The following is a 10,887-nucleotide window of genomic DNA, read 5'->3' as shown; positions in this document are numbered from 1 at the left end:
TGCAGATATCTTTGTAGGAGACAATATGTCAATTGTTGTAAGAGTTTAACGTTTATTTAATAAAAGTTTACTTTTGTTATTTTACCTGTGACGTCCTTATGTGTGTTAAACATCCTGGGTATACATAAGCCGTATCTGTTTTTGGCCATTAAAACCGGGTGTGACACTAAATAACTTAACACACGTGGATATGTTTGTTGTGTTATCCCATTTTCTATTGTCCATTGGCATATATGACATCCATTTCAATATGAGTAGTATCTTTTTATGGTTTATATTGTTTTAAAATGCTTATATTCATTTATGTGTGTCTATGTTATGGCTGTGAAGTTTTGATAATCATGTTTAAATTCAGAATTATTTTAATCGAAATGTTGCTAAAACACACTTGGAAACATCAATTTTTTCATCAAATGTGTATCTGATATGAAGGTATGAGATTTTATACAGATTCTAACCTCTATTACGATAATAATCTTATATAATGTGTCTTTTTTATTAATATCGTGAGAAATAATTAGACAAGTACATTTATATTTTAGATCTTACACTCTTATAGGATGAATCTAACTGTGTGCGAATCTTAATGAGTTCCTTCTCGTTTGGTGTATTTCGCAAAACACCGAGCTCCCGATCTCCATCCCGATCGCTCGCCCCCGCACACGGCCTTTTGCCTTATCCTCTTCCTAACCCTTGTCCTCTGTCGGCAATCGTCCTATGGCGTCGTCGTCGTTCAAGCCGAACCCGTTGTCGCTGAGCGTGCCGGACCCCGCCCTCGACCGCTGGCTCCGCGAATCCGGCTACCTCGATCTCCTCGACTCCACCACCACAGCCTCCGCTGCCACCGCCTCCGCCCCCTCCACCACCTCCGCCGCCGCCACCAACCCCTCCTCCGCTGGCGTCGCTGCCGCCGTCCTCGCCTTCGCCCGCACCCTCGCCTCGCTCCTCGCGCTCAACCCCTTCGCGCGCCTCTCCGCCGCCGACCTCGCCGCGCCCACCCCCTCCTGGTCACTCGCCTTCCTCGGTCCCCCTGGCGCCGCGTCCTACTCGTGGCCCCCGACCCCCACGCAGGCTAGGCTCCGCGTCCAGGAGAACGTCCGGCGATACGCGCGCAACTACGCCGCGCTCTCCATCCTCGTCTTCGCATGCTGCCTGTAAGTATTCTCTGCCCCTCAATCCTTCCCTTTTTCTCAAAGCAGCTAGCTGATGGTTCTGTGGGCAGGTACCGTATGCCGATGGCGCTGCTGGGGATGCTGGCTAGCGTTGCCGTGTGGGAGGGCGTACGCTACTGCCGGGACCAGTGGGGGCTCACCACCAGGGCGCCTGGGCTTGGGCAGGCTCTTCTGCACTGTGCGCAGATTGGTGAGTTTCTGGTTGAAGTTGATGTTTCTGTACAAGTTTTCTCTTCTTTTGTAGTCCTAATTGGGATCGCGCTAGCAAAGTCAAATAGATAATCAAATATATTGCATTAGTTGCAAGTGGAATGAGGGAAATGAACAGCTTGTCATTTTAAAAATAGCTGTAACATTGCTGACACTGGTGAGAGTTTGGTTCTTAAAAGTCTTAGTTATTGAATAAGAATGGTACTGCAGAAAAATGAAGAATTTGAGTTCTTAAGATTTCCTGTGGCCTAGAGGGGCATCTTTCACAAATCACAATGCAATCTGATGTTGTGTAAGCATTAGTAGCTCACTGTTAAAAGGTGCATCTCTACAAAATTGTTGCATGACTAGATGTAGAGAAGATGGAGAGAAAAGGATAGGGTAGCTGTGAATTTGAGATCACAAAACAATATTGGCTTCCTTAAGTTTGTTTATGATGTTGACAACATAATTTATCTTACCAAATGGTTTCCTCTTAGGAAAATGTTATTCTTACCCATTCCATTTACTCTCCGGTCAGTACAACCAATAAGTTCGTCCAAAACCTCTGACCAAAAGAAAATTCCAACAAATTCATTTATTAACCTTATGTACTTCAACAAATTCTTGTTATACATGAATATTCCAAAACACTTAACTTTATCAACTCCCTTGCAGTCTGTTGTTGACTTGTTGTTCTAACTTTTTACTCTTCCTTCCATGGGTTGTATCCAGGACTAAGGTTCCATTTTTTTCATGCTTTCCATGCAGTAGAACGGTAGAAATGAATAACAGTACCGCATGTTTTTCTCTACAAATTAGAAAATATTTTTACCAAACTATAGGATGTTAGTTATCGATTGCAGTGCATTGCTTAAACTTGGGCACAAACCTTCTGAAGTTCAGCGCATCCAAATTAATTAGGAGTATTTTCTATATGCCATTGCAAAGACTACCAGTATTTTATATGCCATCGCAAGGTAGCTTATCTTGTGTATGCCATATAAAACACGTCAAAACGAATTTGTTTTCATGCCACTATGAGCAGATGGAGGGCAAACAGCGTCACTGCCTGATGAGAAAAGATATGAATACACTGGCTACAATGTTGGCTAGCGTTAAATGGGAAGTTTCCCTCCTAGAAATTGCTGTATGTACCCTAATATTGTGTGATGTATTTAGTCAAGAAAAAGGGATAGATGGTAGAAACTGCAAGGTACAAATGGGGCAAGAGTGAGGCCTGACATTTTGGTGTTTGACTTCTAGCCTTTGGTATTCCTGTGATTGCATTCCCTTTGCCCTTAGTAGCGCTACAAGCTAGGAGTAAATAGTGTGCTATTTAACATCTCAAAATAGTTCGTGTTCTAATTGGCAAGAAAAAGCCTAGATTACGCTAGACTAATAAACTTTTTTTCTTTGGTTGTCCCCTTTCCTGCCACTTTGAGTAGTTGATTGCTTGTGGTGCTTGTCTTAAGTGAGCAGATGCACCTGAACTTGGGCTGGGTAGGCCCATCATTTTTTCGAAAATCTTACAATGGATAAGGTGGATGCCTAACAGATTCTCATGGTCATGGCATGAAAACATGTTTTCCTCTGTTTATGGTGGCATATGTGAGATACAATGCATTGAGATGGCATATAAAATATTTGGATTCTTTGCATTGGCATATAAAATTTTTTCCAAATTAAGTCCATGAAGTTTTCTTAGAGTTGCACTCCATCTTGCTCAATTTCTCTCTTGCTCAAAGTCTAATTGAATTGTGAATGCATTCAGGCAAGCTAAACTTTGAGAACTAGTAGAAGTGCAGTGCTGAAGCCTGAAGGCTATCAGTTCATGCCTATATGGAACTATGGATACATAGTATCATGTAGTCACAGGACCAGTTCACGCCTGTATGGATACATAGTAGCATGTAGTCAAGACGACCTACAAGATCCTGGAGTACGCCTCCCTGGCCGCTCGCCATGCCATGCTCGGCCCCACATGCCCTGGTTGCGCCCACTGCCCCTCCTCACCGTGCCACTGCTTGGTTTATCAGTCTCGCAGCACTTATTATACTGCTGTTTGCTGCTTTGTTGTGCAAGGTCGCAAGGAGGCTTCCGTTAGGGCTGGATGAATTGGGCTGTCATTTTTTAAGCCTTTAGTTCTCGCTTGCCCAGTCGATGTTGGCCTCCATTAAATTTCATCGAACTGAGCTGGCACCCGGTTCTTCTTCCTTACGGAACATGTCTTCTTATGGTGGGTTGGGTAGGAGTAGGGTGTCATGAGCATACTTTAGATGGCCCTGAACCCAAGTAGCACGACCATGGCGGACTGCTAGTACCCGGTGGCTGCACAACAAGGGTAGGGATAGATGAGACGCTAAGGACTCGAATATATTTCTTGCTTAATGAATACCGATACAATCCTCCTTATATAGATGGTGGGATGACTTGACGCTTAAGGAACAAATCTCTAAAATTAAGGAAATAAACCAATCTAATCTTATCTCTAAATAACAAAAGAATCCTAAGGCCACACGACTACTACGCACAAGGTTATTGTTCACGTGAACAATAGATACACATGAACAGTGCACCAGCCCAGATGGGCCCTAATGAGCTGGACATGACGTTTGGCCCCTCATTTTGGGCAGCTCATCCTTGAGCTGCAAGTGGTGGCCATGGTTACAGTCCTTGAAATCCCAACGTTGACGAATGATTGTAGCGTCAGTGTGCTGTCACTTGAGAGCACCAGGTTGTCCAGAGTGCCTTGCTCACACTGCTACTAGTGGTCATCGATTTATCTGCTGTGGCAGATTACTGTAGTGCAACGAGTGGCTCGCCCATGGGTATAGCAACGACGAAGCCACTAGCGGCAAGATCGACCGGGGTGGATGGATGGTGCAATCGTGCCAAAGATGGCCTTGGTGGTGTCGCCCATGGGGTTAGCAACGGCGAAACCATAGGTGCTGCCAACATTGAGGGCTAGTGACTCTAGATGACGAGGTGACGCAGCCACACCAAAGTTGTCCTCGATGTCGCAGCCCAACGGGATAACAACGGGGAAATCAGCAAAGGCACGACCAAGATGGATGGTGTGGTAGTCAGCGCCACTATTGGCTCTAGTGGCGTCACCCATGGGGATAGCAATGATGAAAGCAGCGTTGACGTCGATGAAGATAGGAGCGTCCTCCCGAACATAGCAGCAGAAGGAATGGGTAAGGATGAACGACTTTGATACCAAATTGTCATGACCCGGATTTGAATGCTCGTGGGAACGTAGGGATTTAGTATGCATTATAACATTTAGCCTAACAACTTAGAGATAACGACCAACTAACAATCCTGACTAATCTTATGTAGTAGAAACTACATACGATTTGAACCTAGTTAACTTATAGATAACCAGATATCCTAACAACCTAATATGGACACGGTGTTCTTGGGCCCATACGGCCGGCCACCATGAGACTACCCCTCTCGGACATGCAGCTGGTCCTTGAGCTGCTCAGGAGGTGGCCACAATTATAGTCGAAGCAGAGCCTATATCATCACACGGTTCCAGCGCCAAGGTCTTCTCACGTGAGGACACGCATGGCTAAGTTGTCACATGAAATTATAGCCCACTTGTTGCTCATCGTTCCTGCCCGATTGAGGCTCACCAGCCATGTAAACTTTGGGAACTAGCATGGAGGACACCAACTGCAAGTCGCCCACCCATGGAAGGAAGAATATTATTGTTGCCTATGCTGAACGACCGCGTGAAATCTGGATGATGTGGAGACCGAGCTAGGAAACCAACGCATCTACGCCCGCTGGAAAACCATGCAGGGAGGACCACGACACCATGCCGCAGGTTCTGATCCCCTTGCAACGCAAGATTGGTTGCCGTCGCAGGACATTACGAGGTGGACTCCTTGTTGGAGGGGGCGACAACCAGCTTGCATGAGGGCTCTACCTCCACCTCGTTGTGGAAGATGCAACTGCTGTGGAGGCACCTACCATGTCTTATGTTGCATACAAGAATAATAGCAACGGAACCATGACTGATCTGATCAAGTATGTGGCGGATGGATTTGCTGGCCTCTGATTGGACAATGTTTCCCTCAAATTGAACATTGCTTGTCTCATCTATTGCTGCATGTGACACATCCTTCTCCACCAGGTAGGGGAACATAGCTACCCTTGCTTCCACATGTTGGGTTGCTGCCACTTCTAGATGTAAAGTTGCCGCAGCGCTTGATCGATATCCTCTCCTCAGACTGCAACGTTGCCATGGGCCCTCGTTCGTGCTGCACCCTTGCTGCTAGATGCATTGTTGTCCTGCTTGATGGTGGTCTGCTATCGCCTCAGAGAAAAGCGACTACCATGTTGTCACAGCCAATGGAGGGTGCCGACGTTGCGTTGCCTTCTCCCTCGTGCCTCTTCCTTCCCTCTTGCACCAGAGCCCTTCATGATGGCAGGAGCCTCAACAAGATGACATTCGCAACCAAAGGCCTTGATGGTGCTGCAAAAGGCTCTGACCGTAGTGCGGATGAACTCTCCCACGGTGTCGCAACAGTCATCGGCATCAACGTAGCTGCAATAGGCAACGTTCATACATGCACCGACACGACAACCATGGTGGATGCCAACAACGCTGCAGAAGGCGGCAACTGCAACCTAGCTGCCATGGCGGACACTGACAGGGTCGCAGCAGGTTGCAGGGACAATGCAGTTAACATCATAGGCCATGGTGGTGCCGCACCCGGTGATGGTGATGTCATAGTCATCGTTTTCATTGCAAGGGGACCTCCTTCGGTAGGCTCGATGTTGTTAAGCTAGATTGCAGGGGTGCCTCAAATCATTCGTCCTGGCCGCTAAGGGGTTACTAGCACTTCCTATAGGCGGCACCTCCAAGTCTCGCTTCCGACGCCTTTTGCCAGAGGAGATGAATGAATGCCGGGCGAAAGGGCTCTGTTTCAATTGCCTAAAGAAATTCACTCCTAACTATTGTTGTTCCGCCAAGGGACTATATTGGATGGAGGTCATTGACGTCGACGAGCACATGACAGAGGAAGATGCCGAAGAGGTTTGGATTTCCCTACTTGCTCTCACGGGCATTTGCATGAACAAGATGATACAGTTGCCGGTTACAATTAACAGAGAATCTCTCATTGCGTTGATTGACTTTGGCTTGACTCATAATTTTGTCAACGAAGATGTCGTGCAATGCCTGGGGATTTGCCTGTCTCCACTCCAAACCCTCAATGTCACGGTGGCCAATGGAGATTGAGTGTCCTACACAGTCCGACACCGTAAGCTTCGCATTACAATCCATGATGAAACCTTCGACATCGACATTTACTCCATCCCTCTTCAGGGCTATGATGTCGTGCTATGTGTCCATTGGCTCCACCACCTCAGTCTGATTGTATGGAATTTTGACAACTTAACCATGTCCTTTTGGTGGCAAGATAGGCATGTCACATGGCGAGGTTTGCCCGCGGCGTCTCTACGCCTTATTGCGCCCTATCTTATGGCAACTCTCCTACTCGAGTTTGATACCATCTTCCAGGAGCCCCGTTGGTTGCCACTAGACCGATAGCATACCCATCATATTTGTCTAATGCCACAAACAGCATAGATTGTCGTGCGATCCTATCGTTACCCCCAGCTATTGAAAGATGAGATCGAGCGGCAATGCGACGATACGTTACAACAAGGCATTATACAAGACATCACTTCTGAATTATGTGCCTCGGTTCTCCTGGTGAAGAAACAAAGAATCGCGACGCTTCTATGTGGATTATCGAGCTCTCAATGATAAGATTGAGAAGGATAAATTTCTGATACCGGTCATCAACAAGCTCCTTGATGAGTTGAAGGGATCGTGTTACTTCTCCAAGCTAGACCACCGTATCGGCTTCCATCAGGTCTTGATGCATCCCCCAGACGTCAAGAAGATGGCGTTCCGCACACACCACGGCCACTTCGAATTACTCGTCATACCGTTTGGCTTGACCAACGCGCCGGCAACTTTCCAGGCACATATGAACGCTGTTCTCAAGCCCTATCTTCTGTTCTTCGTGCTGGTCTTCTTCGACGACATACTTATTTATAGTGTGACGTAGTCCGATCACTTGTGTCATGTCCGTGCGATTCTCCATCTTCTACTGCACCAAAGGCAGTTCCTCAAGCGTTCCAAGCGTGCGTTCGGCGAAGAATCTCTAGCCTACTTGGGCCATATTATCTCTGGCCAAGGGGTGGCAATGGACCCGGCCAAAATCGTTGTAGTCAAGGACTGCCGATGGTCTTCTCCTTTTTTGCGGTAAGGTATTCGTTCCAACCCATTCCTCGGTTTGGCACGACCTGTTGTCGGACGCACATATAATGGGTCATGAGGGAACTTAGAAGACGTTACATCGTCTCCAAGCTCATTTCTTTGCATCACGGATGCGTAAATTGTTCCAAGATTTTGTGCACTCATGCAAAGTGTGTCAGCGGAACAAGGTCGAACATCTACACCCGGTCTGATTTCTCCAACCTCTCTCCATAACCTCTCAAGTTTGGGCTAACATTTCAATTGATTTCATCGAAGCTCTACCCAAGGTTAGTCGTAAGTCGGTGATTTTTACTGTAGTCGACCGTTTCTTCAAATATGCACATTTCATCGCCCTCGGCCATCCATACTTACCAACTCGGTCACCCACGCGTTCTACGATGACATTGTTCGCCTCCATGGACTACCTTCTTCAATCGTCAGCGATCGAGATCCGATCTTTACTAGTATTTTCTGGAGCGAGCTCTTCCACCTCATCGGTGTGAAGCTTCACATGAGTTCGGCCTTCCACCCACAGTCGGATGGCCAGACCGAGGTAACGAATCGCGTGATCGCCATGTATCTTCGCCGTTTGACCGACAATTGTCCCAAGCAATGGGTCTGTTGGTTACCTTGGGTGGAGTTCTACTACAACTCCTATCAGACGTCCCTTCGTACAACACCCTTTCGCGTCGTATATGGGCGCAAGCCCCCGCCAATAGCTACTACCAAGCAGGCTCCGCGCACGTCGCTGCCGCCGACCAACAACTCCAAGAGAGGGATGAGTTCCTTGCAAGCACCGCTATGATGGCCAACATCGTGACGTGGAGTTCCAATCAGATGATTGGGTATGGCTTCGCTTGCAGCATCATCCCGCTATGTTCTTGGGGATTACCAGCTCTGCTAAGTTAGTGCCATGTCCTTGGGGATTTCCACATTGAACGCGTTGGTTTGTTGGTCAACTGTCTCCAGCTTCCAGCTCGCGCACGCCTTCATGATGTGTTCCATGTGGTCTTCTTGAAGAAATTTCATGGTACACCACCCTCCAGTCTTCCTCCTTTATCAAATATCTACCATGGGAAGGTTGTTCCGACTCCTGCTACTGTTCTCCGCTCCCGTCTGAACCATGGTACTTGGGAGGTGTTGGTCCGTTGGAAGGATTTGCCAGCATCCGATACGACGGGTCCCCTCGAGGACGAGCTGTTTTCCAAGGCCAAAGGAAATGTTACGGATGCTTTCTTTGGAAGAACATATCAATGCAGAAAACATCAACTGGACAGTCCTGAAAGGGTTACGATTAGGAGGTTGAAATCTGTTAAGGAGTTGTGTTTAATTTGGTTAGGATTTGGAGTTGTGTTTGATTAGGAAATGGAGTCATGTATGGTTAGGGTTCGGATATGTTAGGGAGTTTGTTAGTTAGAAGTCGGATATGCTAGTGAGTCTGTTAGGCCCTAGTTCCTGGGCTATAAAGGAGCTACGATTGCAATCAAGAAGGCAAGCAATAAGATATAATCTTCGGTTAACAGGCACGTTCAGAGCCTCATTGTGCCGTTGGCTGGAGAAGAGCTCCGCTTTGCGCATGAGGGTGAGCGTGAGAGACTCCGCTATCCCCTCTGCAACCACCCTGGTGCATATTCTCCTATCCGGCCATCTCGAGGTCGCCTAAGATGTCCTGCCCGTATCAGATAACCTGTTACATACTACCAGAGATAAAAAGAACCAGTGATAACCTGCTAGATACTTTTGGTAACCATGCATTTAGGGGGGAAATGTTGAAAATATTGGTCCGACTGGCTTTAGATTTTCCACGCAAAGGTTGTTACTGATATCAGTTATTTTTGTATATTTTTTCCTGTATCTGTTTTGTGATTACTGTTGGGAAATAGAGCCCAGCATACAAGTTTTTGTACTCGTATGCTCGTGACAGACACATTCCGCTCATTGCATTTAACTGCCATAGCCCCTATGTTAAAGCATGGTTCTGGTGACTTAGAATTTTGATAGATCGCAGTGCCAGGTTTTTCATTTTCTTTTTCACACCAGCATCTCACACCAACTTAAAGTTTTATTCCCATGGATCTTGTCATCATTGTTTTCGTTTTAAATACCATACATGCAGTTTTGTGATGTCACTTCCATAATAACTAATTGTTTTGTTTCTTAACAGCTACTGCTATAGTACTGTACGTATGCAACCTGCAGTTCGCTCTTGTGTATGCCATTGGATTGAGTTATGCAGGTGAGGGATCTTCAGGCTTTATCCCCCTCCTCATTTCATCTGGTTATTGGAATAATTCAGTGGGCAATGTTCTGCAGTGATGATGTTGCACGCATCTCTTCGTAAGCTGACTCCCACAAGCCTACCCAATCCCGGTAATAAGAACAGGAGAGCGCATCCAAAACGGAGCTAGTTATCGTCAGAGTTAGACCGCAGATTGCATCTACCATTACATATTTACGTGTCAAACAGTACAGGTGATGTTGAAGGCTGGAGAGACGTGTCATCCAAAACTTACGGAGATGGCTGAATGTTGGTGATCTAGGCCTTTTGGGGTATATTTGTTACGTCTGTTTTTTCAAAAGAATCATCCGTTGCAATTCATATGTATGTCAGGATTAGTTTTATTATACATACGGTGACATATAAGTGATATACAGTTCTATATTGAACAAAATAACTTTATTGAAATAAATACTAGAGTTTACTCAACAACGGAAGAACACAAAAGGACTCATATGGATCTTCTGGGCATATCACATGCAATTGATTGGGGGTAACATGACCTGAAACGATTAGTCTCCTTGTAGTATTCTTTAACTAAATAGTATTTATTATTGAAAATAGTAAGTGTGAGTACATATCGTACTCCGTAAGTGTGGAAAAGTATGATATGGGGCTAATATCAAGAATGGCTTAATTTAGGGGTTTGTTTGCATAAATATTATTTTAGTAGTAAAATAGTTATAAAAGTAACTTATTTACTATGTGAAAGATCTTTTAAAACTTGAGCTAAAGTTCTAACCACCTTACTCCTCATCTGAGGTTCCATCCACCTCTATCGAAAAAACTAAGGTTGAATCACAGTTCCCACCACTGTGATCCACTTGAATCAATCAAAGACCATCCAAACCATCTGAAACCACCCGACTAATCATGTGAAGGTCCATGCCGCTCATAACCGTGAGCACGGCTGAATATTCAGTTTTCACTCTGCAGAGGTTGTACACGGCAACGGTCGTGGC

General features: G+C 46.0%; 1 protein-coding gene across 1 annotated transcript; it reads left to right on the top strand.

Moving 5' to 3' along the window:
• The first annotated feature begins 629 nt into the window (after positions 1–629).
• On the top strand, positions 630–10,354 carry LOC133897422 (PRA1 family protein H). Its single transcript, XM_062338156.1, has 4 exons — positions 630–1,154; positions 1,223–1,362; positions 9,812–9,883; positions 9,961–10,354. The coding sequence occupies exons 1-4, from the start codon at positions 718–720 to the stop codon at positions 10,053–10,055; spliced, it is 744 nt and encodes a 247-aa protein (XP_062194140.1). The 5' UTR covers positions 630–717; the 3' UTR covers positions 10,056–10,354.
• Positions 10,355–10,887: the final 533 nt, after the last annotated feature.

This window comes from Phragmites australis, chromosome 17 (genome assembly GCF_958298935.1).
Source record: "Phragmites australis chromosome 17, lpPhrAust1.1, whole genome shotgun sequence".
NCBI lineage: Eukaryota > Viridiplantae > Streptophyta > Magnoliopsida > Poales > Poaceae > Phragmites > Phragmites australis.
Note: the sequence above shows the minus strand (reverse complement) of the source record. Positions and strands in the feature narration are given on the sequence as shown.

What these genes read in the sequence shown, in the direction of transcription:
- LOC133897422 (XM_062338156.1), top strand. Translation starts at nt 718, where the DNA reads ATGGCGTCGTCGTCGTTCAAGCCGAACCCGTTGTCGCTGAGCGTGCCG. An exon ending in TCTGCACTGTGCGCAGATTG is followed by an intron (nt 1,363 to 9,811) that starts GTGAGTTTCTGG and finishes GTTTCTTAACAG; the next exon opens with CTACTGCTATAGTACTGTAC. An exon ending in CATTGGATTGAGTTATGCAG is followed by an intron (nt 9,884 to 9,960) that starts GTGAGGGATCTT and finishes AATGTTCTGCAG; the next exon opens with TGATGATGTTGCACGCATCT.